At 48.9% G+C, this 16675-nt stretch overlaps 3 protein-coding genes across 5 annotated transcripts; 1 reads left to right on the top strand and 2 right to left on the bottom strand.

Moving 5' to 3' along the window:
• The first annotated feature begins 177 nt into the window (after positions 1-177).
• znf687b (zinc finger protein 687b) lies at positions 178-8258 on the top strand. 3 transcript variants are annotated; one of them, XM_062409891.1, is made up of 10 exons: positions 178-225; positions 924-3242; positions 3751-4046; positions 4135-4319; positions 4710-4886; positions 4996-5158; positions 5399-5737; positions 5971-6071; positions 6158-6245; positions 6360-8258. In XM_062409891.1, exons 2-10 carry the CDS (start codon positions 938-940, stop codon positions 6954-6956), a joined length of 4251 nt encoding a protein of 1416 aa, XP_062265875.1. In that variant the 5' UTR covers positions 178-225; positions 924-937; the 3' UTR covers positions 6957-8258. The 3 variants fall into 3 exon arrangements, with proteins under 3 accessions (XP_062265875.1, XP_062265876.1, XP_062265874.1); XM_062409892.1 differs by lacking the exon at positions 178-225 and having other exon boundaries at positions 363-3242; positions 3784-4046; XM_062409890.1 differs by lacking the exon at positions 178-225 and having other exon boundaries at positions 363-3242.
• Positions 8259-8726: 468 nt separating this feature from the next.
• On the bottom strand, positions 8727-11845 carry aqp10b (aquaporin 10b). Its single transcript, XM_062409898.1, has 6 exons — positions 11455-11845; positions 10569-10695; positions 9799-9936; positions 9520-9638; positions 9202-9419; positions 8727-9095 (listed from the first exon to the last, which is right to left on the bottom strand). Exons 1-6 carry the CDS (start codon positions 11761-11763, stop codon positions 8885-8887), a joined length of 1122 nt encoding a protein of 373 aa, XP_062265882.1. The 5' UTR covers positions 11764-11845; the 3' UTR covers positions 8727-8884.
• A 1061-nt stretch (positions 11846-12906) lies between these two features.
• On the bottom strand, positions 12907-15422 carry hax1 (HCLS1 associated protein X-1). Its single transcript, XM_062410403.1, has 7 exons — positions 15227-15422; positions 14723-14976; positions 14070-14245; positions 13921-13984; positions 13705-13838; positions 13417-13537; positions 12907-13305 (listed from the first exon to the last, which is right to left on the bottom strand). Exons 1-7 carry the CDS (start codon positions 15289-15291, stop codon positions 13229-13231), a joined length of 891 nt encoding a protein of 296 aa, XP_062266387.1. The 5' UTR covers positions 15292-15422; the 3' UTR covers positions 12907-13228.
• Between the last annotated feature and the right edge of the window lie 1253 nt (positions 15423-16675).

The raw sequence follows: 16675 nt of genomic DNA, 5'->3' as shown, positions 1-16675 counted from the left end.
CGCAGAGACAGGTGACTCACAGGATGTCTTAAAGATATAAGGACACAGGTGAATATTTCAAGTCGGTCCCTGCAGAAATCAAAACATACGTGTCGCCAGCAGCATCCTCCTCGGTGCGTTTTCCCAGCGCGATCACAGCCTGATAGGATGGCCCGGATCATGTGACGGGAAGCGCCGCATTTTCAGCTGAAAACGAGCTAGGATAGTCGGGAATCGCACATCCAGGTAAACAATCAAAATACATGAAATATTAAAGGAAACTCCCCGTCCCGGCCATCCTCTCCTCCGCCATCGCCGGCCCTCCGGTCACCGGGGCTTCGCCGCTGTGAACCCACACCTCGGCAGACCGGCTCCGGTTGCCTGTTTGTGTCTGTAACGGGGATCGCTAGCTCGTTAGCTAAATGACCCCTCTGTCTGGGCTGGAGCGCAGCGGCCAGCTAGCCAGCCCCAGTCGTGTGTGTGTGTGTTTAGGGGGGTTTTGGGGGGTGTGGAATACCGCTAGCTTCAAAATAAAGCGAGGTCGCCGTCCGGGTTGAACCGAGTCTCGAAATGTCACCACCGTGAGGATGTTGCATGTTTTTCAAAGCTGGGAATGAATCGGAGTCTCTGCATTCAAGGCGAATTGTCGCTAACCCCCTGGTTTGGGTGCAGAAACGGCGACGCTAGCATGCTAACAGGCTAATGTGTATGCTAGTAGTGCAGGACCATAACAAGCTAGCCGGCTGCAGCCTCCTGTCAGATCCTGTCAAACCGATGTGCTCGGGAAATGCAAACGTTGTAAATATAAACACGTTTAAGCCGTTAAGTGATTTTTAAATGTGCTGCACGTTGATTGGTTCAGTGGCATGTTATTATTGTGGTGCAGAGTCTCACACAGGTTCATGTTGGACCCCTCCGCTAACAGGTCTGTTGTGTTTTCACAGGAGGTAATCCCGGCATGGGGGACATGAAGACCCCAGATTTTGATGACCTGTTGGCAGCGTTTGACATCCCCGACATCGATGCCAAAGAGGCCATCCAGTCCGCCCCAGACGAGGCGGAGGGGCCCCATGGAGCCGCAGGGGCCCCCCTGGGGAAGCAGGACAGTGTGGGGTCATCCCTGAGGCCGCCAAGCCCGGCTGACCCGCAGGCGGACACCCCCATTGTCAGCGTGATCGTGAAGAATAAAGTACGCCTCGAGACCGTCGATGGAGACGAGGGGGACGCAGACCAGGACCCTATTGATGTGATCGCCGGGGTGGATGTGGGTCCCAGACTGGGTGCGTGCGCCCCTGGGATGGCTGAGTCTGAGGCTTTGAACCACAACGGGTTTGGGGCGTCCGGTGTCTCCACTCCCCTGCCCCTCAGCCAGGCCCAGTCCAACGGGGCGCCGTGGTCAATGAACACCCCCAAAGTGTCTTCAGAAGCAGCCGGGGCAAGTAAGGCTCATAAGCAAGGGGGGAACATTTTCAACAGACTCAAACCGCTCGTGGCACAGGGGTCTGGAGATCCGGTGGGTCGGGCCAGGAAGATGCAGCTTCTCCAGCAGCAGCACCAGCAGCAGCAGGACACAGGCCAGGAGAGGGCTGATGGGGTCAAAGCATCGTTACCCTCGTCCTCCTCTCTTTCAGCGGGGGCTTCTCCTCTGGCGGCTGCCGGGCCCATCGGACTGGCCTCACCTTTCTTTCCGCCCTCAAAGCCTCTGATTCCAACTCCACCCTCTGCCCTCTCCTCGCACCCGCTGCACTCGTCTCAGCCTTTTAACGGAGCTCCCAAAAGTGGCCCCGCTGGATTTCAGCACCAGCAGATGGAGGAGGATGATTCGGACCCTGATCTGGGGAGTCCACTGGTGATCCAGGAGACCCCAGACTCCCCGACCTGCACTCAGCTGAGCCAACAACGCTACAAGTCTGACTCTGTCTCATCTCAGCCTCCGTCCTCTTCTTCATCTCATCCGAAGCCTGGAGACACTCCGTCTGGGGCCTCTCTGACTTCCTCAACCCCCCAGTCCGGCTCGATGGAGAGTCCCCAGCTGGAGGACCGGCACCCAGAACACGTCATAGAAGAGAGAGACTCTCCAGAGAGTCCTGAGCCGGAGATCCCCAAATCAGCTGCTCAGGCCAGCTCAAAGAGGTGCTCCAGCCCGGCAGTGGCCTCCACGCCACCTCCTTCTGAGCTGCGGGTGCCCAAAGAGGAGGAGGAAGAGATGGAGGTGGGGAACGGGATCGATAGGGTCGCCGATGGCAAAGCTGACAAGGGAGACAATGCGAGAACAGCTGAGGAAAAAATGGAGGTAGATGATGGGAAGCCTAAACCCCCGTCCACTGATGTGGGAGATGTTCCTGCACCTGCTGCTTCTGGAGCCCCGTCCCGACCCCTGAAAGTCCGAATAAAGACAATTAAAACCTCCACGGGCGGAATCACCAGAACTGTGACCAGGGTGGCGCCTAAAGGGGCCGCAGCCAAAGGTTTGGACTCTAAAGCTCAACCGGGGGAGCGGAAGCTGCTGGGAAAACAGGCCCAGAAACTCGAGGCGTCCCCCGGTCACATGACAACAACATCCCAGAAAGTCAGTGCTCTGAATGCTCTGCCTGTGTCCACCCTCGCAGCCAGCAGCGTGATGCTCGCCGCAGCCACCAAGGTTCAAAACAAGATGGCAGCATCCGACAAGGCCAAGGTTTCTGCTACTGCTGTGAGCATCACCAAATCCGCCGCTCTGCCTGCGACTCCCTCTGTGACCTCCTCCCCCAAGTTTTCTGTAGCAGCGGGGGGGATCAGCGTTCGCACAACCACCAACAAGACGGCCAACGGGGGCAGCGGCACCCTGTCGCCAAACAAACCCGCCTCCATCGTCAACAGCACCGGCGCCGTCATCTCCCGCAGTCAGTCGAGCCTGGTGGAGGCCTTCAACAAAATCCTGAACAGTAAGAACCTTTTGCCGAGCTACAAGCCCGACCTCTCTGCCCCCCCGCCACCCGAGTGGGGTCTCCCGCTCCCCGCCACAGGGTACCGCTGCCTGGAGTGCGGAGACGCCTTCGCCCTGGAGCGCAGCCTGGCTCGCCACTACGACCGGCGATCGCTGCGCATCGAGGTGACCTGCAACCACTGTGCCAAGAGACTGGCCTTCTTCAACAAGTGCAGCCTGCTGCTGCACGCCAGGGAGCACAAGGAGCGCGGGCTGGTCATGCAGTGCTCACACCTGGTCATGAGGCCGGTCACCGTGGAGCAGATGATTGGGCAGCAGGACATAACGCCCATTGGTGGTGAGTTGGGCTGCAGCTGATATATTAAATATCTGTTTTTCAAATAATCATTTTGTTATTAAATTATAAGCACAATATCCCAGAGCCTTTCATTTACAATCACACAAAGAGTCAGAAACAGACGATACCTGGTTTTCTCTCTGAGGACTCTTAGAGTCAGTTTGACTTTAGACGCCCGATCAACCTTCCCAACTCTAAAGATCGTCACCTTTTATATTTGAGACCAAAAGAGATTTGGCAAATAATCCTTAAAGAAAAAGGGGTTTTGCATCCTTTCAAAAAAAATTATTACAAGATTGTCAAAATTGATCGTCTGTTTATTGACTCATCATTTCAGCTCTACACACATTTTAATCTTCTATGTGTGTAGAAAATTAAACAGAACCATTAAAACCTGTTCCTCTGCCGATATCTCACTGAAGAAACTTGACGCATCCTCCGTTTGCGATTCATCTCCATTGACCATGTCCCATTTGTCCCGGTTGATTTCCGCCCTCCGGCTGAACAGGCCTGCTCACCTCTTCGTCCTCGTCTCCTCCAGTCTCCTCTCCCTCTACCACATCCGGGGGCGCCGCCATGTCTGCCAGCTCCAGCCCGATGAAGGACGCCTCATCTCCGGCAGCATCTCAGCCTCGGCCGGTTCGCCGCGCGCCTCAGGGTCCCCAAGCGCTGATGCCTCTGCCCTGCAAGAAGGCCGACGTGCTGCAGTACCACAACTTCAAATGTCCGGAGTGCCAAACACAATTCGCCGGCAAGGCTAATCTGGTCACCCACTTCCAGCAGATCAGAGCTGCTCCGAACTCGGTAAGCCTTGGCGATGAGAGCACAGGGTCAATGTGCTGCCGGTGTCTGCTGCTGGTGAAGGTTCGATTTCCTCTTTCTTCTGTTTCAGACATGTACACAGTGCTCACCTCCCATGATGCTGCCGAACTCGTGTGCGGTGTCCGCCCACCAGAGGATCCACAAACACAAAGCGCCCCATGTGTGTCCCGAGTGCGGTGGGATTGCCCGGCAGGACAGCTTCCAGACCCACCTAGAGGAGGCGTGTCTGCACTTTGCCCGGCGCATCGGCTACAGGTGAGGGGACACTTTCCAAAACGTAGTGTTTTTGATTATCTATCTTTCCATATTTTTATTAGTAAATTAAAGATCATTAATTATTTAGCTGATTACTTAAAGATCTGTAAAATGTCTGAAAATGTGGAAACATTTGATTTTCCAAAGCCCAGGTCAACAGATTCAAATAGTGTTGTCCTGGAAAATGTTGATAATCTAAGAATATAACATTTACTCTCAAAGACAAATAAGAAAACCAGCAAATAATCATATTTGTGAAAATAAAAGTTTTGACTTATTCAATCAACAAGTTAATTAATTGATACAGATTCTGACTTTATAGCATCTCAGTCATTGGATTTGTATGATGAACAGACGGTTCATGAAAATAATTATAATGACTTTCTCAAGGTGCTCGAGCTGCCAGGTGGTGTTCGGAGGCCTGAACTCCATCAAGTCCCACATCCAGACGGCTCACTGCGAGGTCTTCCACAAGTGCCCCAGCTGCCCCATGGCCTTCAAGTCTTCCCCCAGCGCCCAGAGCCACATCAGCACCCAGCACCCGACGCTCACCGGAGGACAGGCCAAGTACGGCAGCTGCCTCAACCTCAACTGAACCTGCACACTGAAACAAAATTACAATCTACATTTTTTGGTCTCAGATTCTAAGAATATCTGTGCTTTTCTTCTTTTGCAGAATGATCTACAAGTGTGTGATGTGCGATACGGTTTTTACCCAGAAGCCCTTGCTGTACATGCACTTTGACACTCATCTAGCCAAGCAGAAAGTGCACGTGTTCAAGTGTCCGGACTGCACAAAGCTCTACGCCCAGAAAGGTTCAATGATGGAGCATATTAAGGTTTGTTTATTCAGGCATTATATGTATATTGTAATTCCTGAGCCTGTTACCTGTTGATTGCTTTCTACAGGGACTGTGGTGTCAACTAAGGCAAACAGCAAATTCTTGGATCGATCTTAGTTCCTCTTTGGGGACTTTGTTACATGTTCTATACCAAGAACAGCAGCTATTGGAGTAATGGACATTTTGAAGGTGAATGAATCACGTCTCCTCTCTGTCTGTCTTCTTGTCCTCGCTCAGACCACACACCGAGGCCCAGCAGCCAAACAGGAGTCTGTGTCGGAGGCCGCTAACCCCGTCCCGGCCCCGACCCTCACGTCCAGCCCCTCTGGCCTCAAGTCCAAGCCCTCTGGAAAGCCCGACAACTCTGACGGGGAGGACTGGGGAAGGGAGCAGGAGGAAGAGGAAGAGGACGACGAAGACGACGATGCCGACGAGGACTACGAGGCCCCGGGGGCGGCCGCGGCGGGGGGCACCAGTCAACTCGCTGCCCAGACCGAGTGGACCTGCCCCCAGTGTCAGTCCACCTACACCGACAACGACAGCTATCTGGGTCATGTGAAGACGGAGCACGGCAAGGTGGAGCTAACTACCTCTGTTATGTATTTGAATCTGATGTTGTTGAGTCCAGATGTGGACATTAAGTGCTTCAAATTCAAACATTGAACTTTGTGGTTGGAAAAAAGAGCGAGAGGGAAGCTGCTGTTAATTTCTTTCTGTACTGTCGCTGGTTTGAGTGGGATTATATATATTTTGTCTTCTCTCTCTCTCTCTCTCTCTCTCTCTGTGTGTGTGTGCCGCCCACCTCAAAGTTCCCCTGTCGTATCTGTGGAGGCACGTTCAGCACGTCCTCCAGCTTGAGACGTCACGAGCGCGTCATTCACGAGGGCAACAAACGAGTCTTCCACTGCCAGTGAGTCCCCGACGCCTCCGTCAAACACACGCTTTGGTGTTTCGTCACACGAACTGAAACAAAACTTTTGTGTTGTTCTGCTTCAGATACTGCACAGAGGGCAAGCGGACCTTCGGCAGTCGGTTCTTACTGGACAAACACATTCGTCTCCATCACAGAACCCCGGATGGACAGGTGAGTGAAGAGAGGAACAGTCCTCTGCTTCTGGACGTAAACCTGAAGCTACACCACCGCTGCTGCACAACGAGTCTGAGTCCAACATTAACTCTCTCTCTCTTTTATCCTCAGGCTGCCCCCATGACCAGGAAGCGTGCAGCCACCGGGGGAGAAGGTGCAGGAAGCTCCTCGGAACAAGACGGTGAGGGCGTGCCCCCTGGAGGCCGGGCGGGGGACGAGGAAGAGAACGCCACGGAGGAGGGCGAGGAGGTCAGCGCTCCCGCCAAGAGAACCAGGGCGGCCGTGCCGGCGCCGTCTGAGCTAGAAGAGGAAGACAACGTGTTCCGCTGCGTCCCCTGCGGCTTCTCCACCGAGGACGGCGCCGAGTTTCAGCGCCACATCCCCCAGCACCGGGCCGACACCGCCTCCTTCCAGTGCCTGCAGTGCGGCGTCTGCTTCGCGTCAGCCGGCTCCCTCGGCCGCCACCGCTTCATCGCCCACCGCGTGCGGGACACCCCGAGTGACGCGGAGCGGAGCGCGGCGCGCACCCACGGCTCCCCGGACGGCTCCCCCGCCTCCTCCCCACAGGCGCTGGGGGAGGACGGCGACGGGAACCTGGGCTGCAAGGTATGCGGCCGGCGCTTCGACAAGGCCTCGGACCTCACCACCCACTTGAGGACCCATGGCATGGCCTTCCTCACCGCACACAAGACGGACAAGCCCCAGTAGAGGCGGGGCCGGGGTCTTCTGAGACCGAGCGGAGAGGCGGCAGAATACGAATGTGGACGAAAACGGAGCTGCTTCCTCTGCCGGTTTTTTTTTAAGCGACAGTAAACAGATTAAAATCTCTGGCACCTCGTGTGTGCGATCGTTACTGCATGTTTGATCCTGTTACTGGTCACCTGACTGAACGCACCTGTGATAGTGGAACGGCTCTCAAACCCCCCCCCCCCACACTAAAGCATTTCTATATCAGCCAAACTGTTTTCCGATCACTCTGAGTGTCGCCACCGGCCTGTTACACCATGTATCGCATATTTTAATACACAGCACCCCCGCACCCCCACCCCCCACTGAACTCATGATCGCTGTAGTGCCGATATTTTTCTACTTTACATCGTTCTCACGTTCGTTTGCTTCGAGTCGTCGCTCTTTGCTGGCGTCCGGCCGGTGGTTACCGGTTTCAGACGCCGGTTCACATGAACTCAAGCAAAAAAAAAAAAAAATCCCTCGACATCTGGTGAGCGTAGAATTGACACTGATTTTAAATTTTGTTTTGCTATAATATTTATTTATATTGAACACATTACGACTCTCGGTATCTGTGCCGATTTCCCTGCGACACAAGCACGAGAGCCGACTCCCGGACGTCATTAGCCGACGAGGTCACTGGAGGATCGTGACCTGTGTAGTGTGAGTAACGTGTGGTGATGTTAATCGTAAAGCTAGAAGAAGAGAGGCCAGGCTTCCTGCCCGTAGTGTACGTGTGTACGAGTTTTGCCGTGTAAATACATATTATGACACTAAAAGAAAAGCGTTCTGGTTTTAGTAACTTGTTATGATAATGTGAATACGTATAGTATTTGTACTTGTACCGTTCCTCCTTTTTCTTTTTCCAAAATCATTTGAAGTCTAAAAATGAAAAAAAAAAGAACCCCCCCCCCCCACCCCCCCAGAGGTAGCTTATACATTGTAATTACGAAGCGGAGTGAGAGCGGGGGGGTTGTGTCGTCTTAATGTGTATGAATACAAATGTTTATCTCTTGAGATGTTTTTTTAATCTACAGAATCAGTGCTTGCTGTTTTCACGTTTCTTTTATATGTTTGAAAAACAGCCTCACGTCATGTGACGGAGGCCGACGCGTGGAATTCTCTTTTTTTTGTCCGTTTGTATCTTTTATATGTCATGCTATCATATTTATATAGATCAATAGTGGAAATTTCATGTCATTCTCTTTTTCCATGGTTGTGGTCTGCTTGCTGAAATGCCATACACTTTTGTGCTGTTTCGAAATAAATGTGTAAAAGAGACGATTGACTCGAGCGGCGCTCTCATCAGCCGGGAGGTTCGCAGATTCTTTCTGTTTAAGAGCTGAGCTGTTCTCAGATCTGTTCACATTAAATTCACATCAGTGATAAACCAGAGCAGTTGAGTCTGACAGGAGGGTACGGAAGCCTAATGCTGCCAAACCAGAAGTTGAAATCTTTGTCATATTTTCACATAACATACAAACTTATCACCTTATAACATGATTGGCTTCCCGATATAAAGTGAAAAATATAAGTTTGTATGTCTTACTTGTGTGAAACATATAACACTGTAAAAGATCTGTTTAAGTTCAACTTCTCACGTTATAACTGATACTGGTCTGTTATTGTTTTACTGGTGTTGCAACACAAATTAAAAGTTTGACCTGATTCTGGCACTAAGGAAAAATAACGAGGTCAACAAAGTTCATTGGATTCACTATCGTAGAACAATAATTGTCTGATTCAAAGTCATCTTAATTATTTTTTATAACAGGATAAGAGCATTTAGGGGCAGTTATTTGTATAGAATTCCAAAGAAACAATCTACATGTTCCAAACACATATATAACATTTACACAGTTTCACTAGGTATCACACGTTTACTGTTCATGACACATTTTTCAGCTTCATAATTTCATCCCATTCTTTTCGCAGCCTGGCTCCACCCCCTCCAGCTCCAGCCCCGTCTTGGTCTCAGACGCCTCCTGACACGACGTCTGGAGCTCGGTCGGAGCCAGAGGATGGTGGACTTCAATCATCAGCTGGTAGATCAGCGTCCCCAGCAGAGCTCCCACACAGGGGGCCACTATGGGCACCCACCACCACCCTCCTCCGGCCCTGCAAAGATTCATCAAAAGTCATCAATGTGGAGCAACAAGGCAGGAAACGAGTGAAAGCTTTAACTGTGCAGACAAAACCAGAACCCTGATGGGAGATGACTAACGTGAAAACATCGACTCCCCAGCCGCCAATGTACGTGAACAACCGAGGCCCGAAATCCCTGGCGGGGTTGAGGGCGTAGCCGCTGTTGGAGCCCATCGAGATGCCGATAACCAGCACGGCTGCTCCCACCAGGACCGGCTGCAGCCCATCAGGGACGGAGCTGTTCCTCTGGTCCCCGAGGGCCAGCACACACAGCAGCAGGGCAGCGGTTCCTATCACCTGGATAACATGGGAACAATGACTCCGTGTGCACACAGGCAGCTGATGCCAACGTTTCTATTTATTGGTTCTCAAAATAACAACTGAGTCGGTGTCTCACCTGGTCTACGACCCCTCCCCACAGACTGAGGTAGTCGGCTGGGTAGGTGGAGAATATTCCTGCTGTGGCTGTGGGACCTGTCACGGTCAGCTCCCCCCCGCTGTACGACCGGATGGCGTCTGCAAACATCTCATCACACACACACACGAGTACGTGTCAACCACGCCACTGCACTTTATATGCAATTTGTCGACAATGGAGGGGGGGGACAGTGTAAGTTTCTGTTGGTTGGACCAGTGCTGTGATTGTGGTTTGTGGTGAACGCTGTTGGAAACTCACCGTAGTACTGCAGGCCGACGGTGGCTGCAGCCAGAAAGGCCCCGAGCACCTGGAAGAAGACGTAGAGAGGCAGCTTCGTCCATGGATGTCGGCCCAGGACGCACATACTCAGAGACACGGCAGGGTTCAGGTGAGCACCTGGGGAAAAGGAAAAAATATATATATAAGGTAGAAATTACAGTTTTAATACCTTTTGCATGCACATATAATCTACCATCAACGAGTTTTAACCTGCACAGTTTGTGTTTTTGATCTTCACAGAGTAGGGAGGGGGGGGGGTCTGGTTGTTTTCCTTCTGGCTCAAGTTCAGAGATTTGATTATTTTTGTGAGTTCGTATTTTTTTTTTGGAGTTGCATCAAAAAAACTACTTTCACTTCTGCCAGGATTTATAAACATGGCTTTACACGTCACACTCCAGATCTGTTAAAAGAAAAGATCCTCGGTGCATCAGGTTCAGAGATTAACACTGTTTTTATTCAGGGGCTCTTGATACTGACTCAACCTGACTTCTGCATTACCCACAATGCAACTCTCCTGCTGATTCTTAAATCCAAGATTCCGATTAGAGACACAAGTAGTGACACGCAGAGATGAAGCGCCGGCTGCAGAGCTCCGGGAAACTCTTCGTTCTAACTCGACAGATTTGTTTTCTCCAGCTGGTGCCAACTCAATCACATCAGTTCAGGAGATTCATCAGATTATCTTTATATATGTGTTTTTGCCGTTTGAATATTTTTCATAACCCAGTGGACGTTGCATAGTCTCTCACCTGAAACTCCACGAGACACAAAGACCCCAAACGTTACCCCCAGGGCAAAACCCAGATTGATTGACAGGTACTGCCCCTTCTTATCCTCGGTCGTGGTCACCTGGGCAACGGAGCCACATCCAAACAGCTGCAATCACACAACACATGGAAAATCTGTTAGTGATGGAACGAGCACAATAAACACAACAGATCCGCATGTTTAAAAAAAAAAAAAGATGAGTAACGACCCTGGAATGAAGAGGACACATTTCACACACAATATCCTGACACAGGTAATTAACCTTCAGTGTTGTCTCGGCCTAATTTTATCAACTTCATTACAGAGGAACTGGTTTTTACGACTCCAGTTGTAAAGGAGAGACGGCGATCAGATAAAACAGAACCACACAAACGCAACAAGCAGAGATAAAGAAACATCCCTGTCCATCTTTAAATAACACACACACACACACACACACACACACACACACACGACAGACGCCTGCACTCACTCTTTATCCCCCCCCCCCCTTGCTCACTGTTACACTCTCTGTGTCTCTCTCTCAGGCCAAAGTCCTCGGTTATGTATTGTGAAGATTCACTAGCTGCATCAAAACAGAATATAAAAAGTCACCATTTGAAATACTTGATGTTGATGAAGGGAGAACTTGGATTAACTGATAAAGAAGACATCTATTCATTTGTAATTTTAACAGCTTATTAAAAAGATCCATTCACTGTGAAAGACCAAAAAAGAAAAATGACAGTTTCTGTATGTTCTGACTGCAGAGGGTGAATCATTCACTGTATTTTACCATCTTTACATATTCAAAAGAAAACTGTATACTTGTAGTAAGCCTCATTTAATCTATAACCTAAGCCTATATTCTCTAAAAGAGGTACTCACTATGAGGACGTAGACTCCGAGGCACTCCGCCATGCACTCCCTGACCAGCTGGTTTCGGATCTGACACTTCCTCAGCAGCCTCTCCATCCCAGAGGGCTTCTCTGCACCGTCCAGCCACAGGTGATCAGTCAGAGCCGGGTCGCTGGCATCCGGTGCACCGGACCCGCACAGCCCTGCACCGCCGTGTGTCTGACCGAGCAGAGTTTGCCCTTTCATACTGGAGCCGCCGGCTGCGTCACTCGCTTTATGGCTCAGCCGAGGGGCAGGCGGCTGAGGAGAGTAACTCGCCTGGTAGGACATCTGGAACATAGATCCCAGCAGGACTGAGGGGAAGTGGAATTCATCTCATAGCACTGGACCCTTCCACCTGATGCTGCTTCCCTTGGTTTGGTTCTCTGTGACCTCACCTGGTTGGAATCGGCTCTTGATTGTGCTTCTCGTTTGATTGGTCCTCCACAGGATCGGATTTTCCTCATTTCAATCAAGAAGATCGTTTTCTGAGAAATCAAGCCGAGTGTGCATCTCCCTCGTGTCACTGCACTGTACATTATTTCTGTATCTTTCTTATAACTTGCACTTTGTGCGTCTGTATAATTTGTCACAACACATAAAAGCAGGAAAATAAGAGAGATGAGTAGATTTCAGGTTTAGTTTCTTGTTTATGATGCATCAAGAGGAAGAGCTCAGAGTTCAATTACAGAAATTTTGTATGGTCCTAAATCATTTCCAGTGTAGAATAAACGAGGATGACTATATATTATAATCCAGCCTTCACATGTGATATTTAATCTTTCTTTGTTCACATGATTTTCATCTGTTTAAAGAAAATGCTGGAGGCTTTTTAAGCTCCTGATGTTGAGAAATCGACAAGTTCAAACAGAGAAATAGACAAATATCAGTGGATGTAATGTAAAGTGCAGATCATCTTTATCTTTGGTGATTTCATGAGTCTTTAAATTAGGCAAGTTTCTCTAATGTTCCTTAAATCATTTATGATGAATCCTCTTTTTGTCTCAGTTTTGAAAACTAAGGCAGAAAATACGAGTTCACCTAGAGAGAATATTAATGTCTGTATTGATTTAAAGCTATTAAAGATAAATACTCACTTTATAAGAAAGGACATTCATGATTCTAGGAGCTTTATGTTCCAGAAGGGAACAGAAGTTTGTGAGTAGAGGAGGGAGAACACCTGAATCAGCACCATGACATTTAGTTTCTGTATATTTATCAACATGGTTTGGAACGAAGGTGCAATAAAATCAAGAATAAATCCTGTTTTCAAAAAGCAGCGTTATCTCCACTCCCCTCGTGAACTGACCACAGGAACGAGACCCCTCAATGTTTCACACATAAAAGAGAACCTTGAGTATTAGAGACAGAAAGTTTGTTCAAGCACAAGTTCAAAGTTTGAACTTGATTTGTCTGACATTTAAGAAAAGGGAGAAAGCTGAGTTCAATATATTAAGACCCTTTATTTGGTTCATCACACTCTCATATACATACATACACACGGGTCTGTCTGCGGGACCATACAAAAATAAAATATGTAATTGTGAATTGTTCAATCCCTGACGTGTGGCCACCTGGTCGGGGGGGAAACCCGGCGTTATCATCGGGCCGGTGATCCGAAAACAAATTTGGCAACTGTCGGTCTTTAAAAGTGTTCTGTCCACTTACAGATCTAACCTGTGAAAACTCACAGCTCTACTGACACACTCGTTTTCAGATAACAAAGCTACGCTGGATTAGTGCAGAGGAGAAAAGGACCAACATGTTATTTAAACCCTCCTGGGAAGAGCTGGGAAAATAACGAGTCATCATCCCGCAAGTCTGAAAAGGGTCGTTGACCACCTGGAATAAAAACAAAGGGATACGGAGGATTTTAAAAAAAGAAGACAAATCTAGGAACACGTAGAGTGAATCAGCTGGGAGTCTAAAAAGAGCCAGAGTGGATGAACTCACCCGGTAGAACAGGAACAGGTCGATCGGCGGGTCCCTCCCGGACCCCGGGGCCTCCTGAGCGGGTCACTGTGGTTTCCTCATTGCCTTTTCCATCTCTGACTGTTCTCCTCTCCTCCACAGTCTGACACACAAAGACACACACAGGAACATTACCTCACATTGCAACTGCATTATAAAGGTCCAAACAGTACTGAAAACTAGTCCCATCATAATGGGATAAAATGATTAACTTGAAGTGAGAATGTTGAAATTGGCTGTGATATGCTGTATTAGGATTAAGGTGTTTACCCCGTCAGGTTTCACCACCTTGCTGATGGAGACCGACTGGAAGAATGACTGGATTCTGGGCTGACTCGGCGCCTGACCAGCAGGGGGCGTCAGAATCTTGTCCAGGCCCCCGGCAGACACGGCAGAGTCCAAATCTGAAGACGATGGAAAATTTAGTTTGACAAACACCAGTCATCACAAAGCAGATTGACTCAGTTTATTTCAACCATCATTCACCTCGGTCTTCTCTGTGCTCCTCCGCTGGGGGTTTCTCAAGCCCCTGTCTCCAAATGTCGTAGAACTAAGAAGATATGAACAAATATGAATTAGCCTCTGAAAGCAGATCACGGGGGACATATTGAAATGTTGGATAGAGTCTCATTAACCTTGGAAAAAGGGCGGCCATCAGGTCTGGGCTCTCTCTGCGTTCCGGGCTGGGGCCCTCGCGTGTCTCCGTCAGGGGCCTTCAACATGAAGTCCCTCAGGGGGTTTCCGCTGGATCCCCCCCGTCCTTCCTTTAGTCTGTCCTGAGATGGCGGCAGCGGTGTGATGTTGGGAACACCTTCAAAATAAAGTGAACAGAGAATGAGATGAAACAGCACAGGGAAGAAGAAACTTCTTGATCAGGCTCCATCAAGACCTAGATGATGATCTTTAAAGGTCCAGTTCGTGAGATTTAGGTGAAAGGGATCTACTGGCATAAATTTAATATAAAAAAAGAGTGTGTTTCATCTAAATTGTACAAATGTGTTTTTATTTAAACTCTAAAATAGGCTTTTTATATTTAACTACTTTATATTTACATTGGGAGCAGGTCCTCTCTACGGAGGCCGCCATGTTGTTGTTTTTTAAAGAGTCCAAACTGGACATACTAAACATCTTTTGATTTTGTATGACAACTGAAGTCACCACAGGTTATCCTTCATGTTTGTAAGGGGAGGGGGAGTTGAGGGGTGTTCAGCTGCAACGTGCAACTTCGCCACTAGATGTCCCTTTATTCCACACACTGAACCTTTAATGCTAGGACCAGTGTTTGTACCAAAGTGTCCAGACTCTAGTCCCGCGTCCCACTGTCCCAGCTGGGAGAAGATCTCCTCCATCTCCCGGAGGACGTGACCGAACCGCGGCGGCTCCTGGATCCTCATCCCGTCCGGACCCATGCTGAAGCCGAACCTCCAGGCGCTGTCGAAGGGATCCTGCTGCTCCCCCCGGTCCCCGTCATGGTAGAAGCCATCCTCCTCCTCTTCATCATCATCATCGTCGTCATGAGTCATGGCATCGAAGAATGGGTCCCTGAGTGACACAGTGCAATCAGCAGAACTCATCACAAGCTCCTGATTAATCCTCATATGTTGATGTTGTTCATCCCCAGATCAGTGTGGACTTAGCAGCCGCCATGTTAACCAGTGGCTCCCTGTGGTTCTACTGGAAGATAAACACTCATCTCTTCCTCCATTAGCTAACGGACTCACAATCAGCAGCACCGACCCACTTCATGTTCAACTTCTGTTAGCCTCTGATAGCTTTGCTTAGCTAAACTCACCTCCGGCCGCGGTGGTGACCTCCGGGCACCGAGAAGAACCCGCGAAACAAATCGAAGACGCTCATTTGTGACCCGGCGGCGACTTCACGCTGCGAATTAATTCATAACTTTAAAGAAAAACAATTTCAAACACGTGAGTTAAAACCCACATCAAAGTGACGCAGCTGTCAACAGTGTCGTAAAGAAGTCTGGATACTTCCTGATGACGTCAGTAGTTGTAATGGCGCGTTACCGTAAGTATCAAAAAGAACGCGCACACGAAATAAGTAAAGACACATAATTTGGTTGGGATGGAAATCAACACTTAAAGGTTCAGTGTGCAGGATTTAGTGGCATCTAGGGGTGAAGTTATATATTGCAGCTAACCCCATTTCCCTCGCACTCCCGAGGATAAATTCTGATAACATTAAAAAACACAGAACCTCTCTGAGCCATTGGACTGTTATTTTTGATGCAAGCTATAAAAAACAATAACATATATAATAAAAAATATAAAAACAGTCCTGTACTGATAGCATATCATGTCATGTCAACACAAATAAATGTCATTTAATTAAAAATGTTTATATTTAATTTTATATTAAAAAAATGTATATTACATTTCATCATCATTATTTCTCCGCGCTGGTCCAGGGGTAAATGATGCTGGTCTTCACAGGTGACTGGCCTAGGCAAACCTGTAGCCGCCACCCCCCACAGGAGATAATGTCCTGGTTCTTCCAGGCACTACGCTGCCGATGCGAACAGCCCAAGTATTTAACATGGGCAAGGAAAGGAGGCGGACCGCTTTTCGCAGCGCTTCTACCTCCGGTGCGTCCCCGGGGTTAGAGGATGATGGTGTGACGTTAATGTATTGTTTTACATTGCATGTGTCACGTCATGAGAGATCAGTTTCCTATGTCGCCTGTACCAGGAGCCGCGCCTGTCACTGGTTATCTTGGCTCGCTGTCTGGCCGGATGTAGTTGCTGAGATCCGATGCATCTTATTAATATCTGAGGGATTTTTACACACTGTGATAAAGATCGCAACAGTAAAGGGGTAGTGATGAATAAGGTTTTCTTTAACAAGTTAAGTCTTTCATTCTCACTTTCCACCTTAAAACTATGACATGAACTGAACGGAGCTAGTTCAGAATTTAAATGGTGATATATGAACGTGAACTATTCATGTTTACTTGTATGTCCTGAACTTTGAACTAGTTCATAAGGTGTGAACTTGCACAACGCATTAATCAACATCCTACATATTCAGCAGCTCAGGTCTGTTCAGAAGAGGCTGTACGAGCCTGTGATTTAGATGTTAAAAGTGAATACAATCTTTTTAAAGAAGTGTCTTGAGAGCTGCTGTGTTGGGGGTTTAGTCTGTTGCTGCTGACTGCTGGAGTCTGTTAGACAACTTAGTCTCTAACAGAAACCAGCTCTCAAAGCTTGTCGGGGGGTTTGTTGTGT

Source organism: Platichthys flesus, chromosome 17 (assembly GCF_949316205.1).
Source record: "Platichthys flesus chromosome 17, fPlaFle2.1, whole genome shotgun sequence".
NCBI lineage: Eukaryota > Metazoa > Chordata > Actinopteri > Pleuronectiformes > Pleuronectidae > Platichthys > Platichthys flesus.
Note: the sequence above shows the minus strand (reverse complement) of the source record. Positions and strands in the feature narration are given on the sequence as shown.

Excerpts from the sequence above, each read along its gene's own strand:
- aqp10b (XM_062409898.1), bottom strand. The coding sequence starts at position 11,763 with ATGTTCCAGATGTCCTACCAGGCGAGTTACTCTCCTCAGCCGCCTGCC. Across the intron at positions 9,639-9,798 it reads CGTCGGCCTGCAGTACTACG|ACGCCATCCGGTCGTACAGC; the intron begins GTGAGTTTCCAA and ends AGATGTTTGCAG. Across the intron at positions 9,420-9,519 it reads GGGGAGGGGTCGTAGACCAG|GTGATAGGAACCGCTGCCCT; the intron begins GTGAGACACCGA and ends CATGTTATCCAG.
- hax1 (XM_062410403.1), bottom strand. The coding sequence starts at position 15,291 with ATGAGCGTCTTCGATTTGTTTCGCGGGTTCTTCTCGGTGCCCGGAGGT. Across the intron at positions 14,246-14,722 it reads ACTAGAGTCTGGACACTTTG|GTGTTCCCAACATCACACCG; the intron begins GTACAAACACTG and ends TTTATTTTGAAG. Across the intron at positions 13,538-13,704 it reads AGGTGGTGAAACCTGACGGG|ACTGTGGAGGAGAGGAGAAC; the intron begins GTAAACACCTTA and ends TTTGTGTGTCAG.
- znf687b (XM_062409891.1), top strand. The coding sequence starts at position 938 with ATGGGGGACATGAAGACCCCAGATTTTGATGACCTGTTGGCAGCGTTT. Across the intron at positions 3,243-3,750 it reads GGACATAACGCCCATTGGTG|GCCTGCTCACCTCTTCGTCC; the intron begins GTGAGTTGGGCT and ends CCGGCTGAACAG. Across the intron at positions 4,320-4,709 it reads GCCCGGCGCATCGGCTACAG|GTGCTCGAGCTGCCAGGTGG; the intron begins GTGAGGGGACAC and ends GACTTTCTCAAG.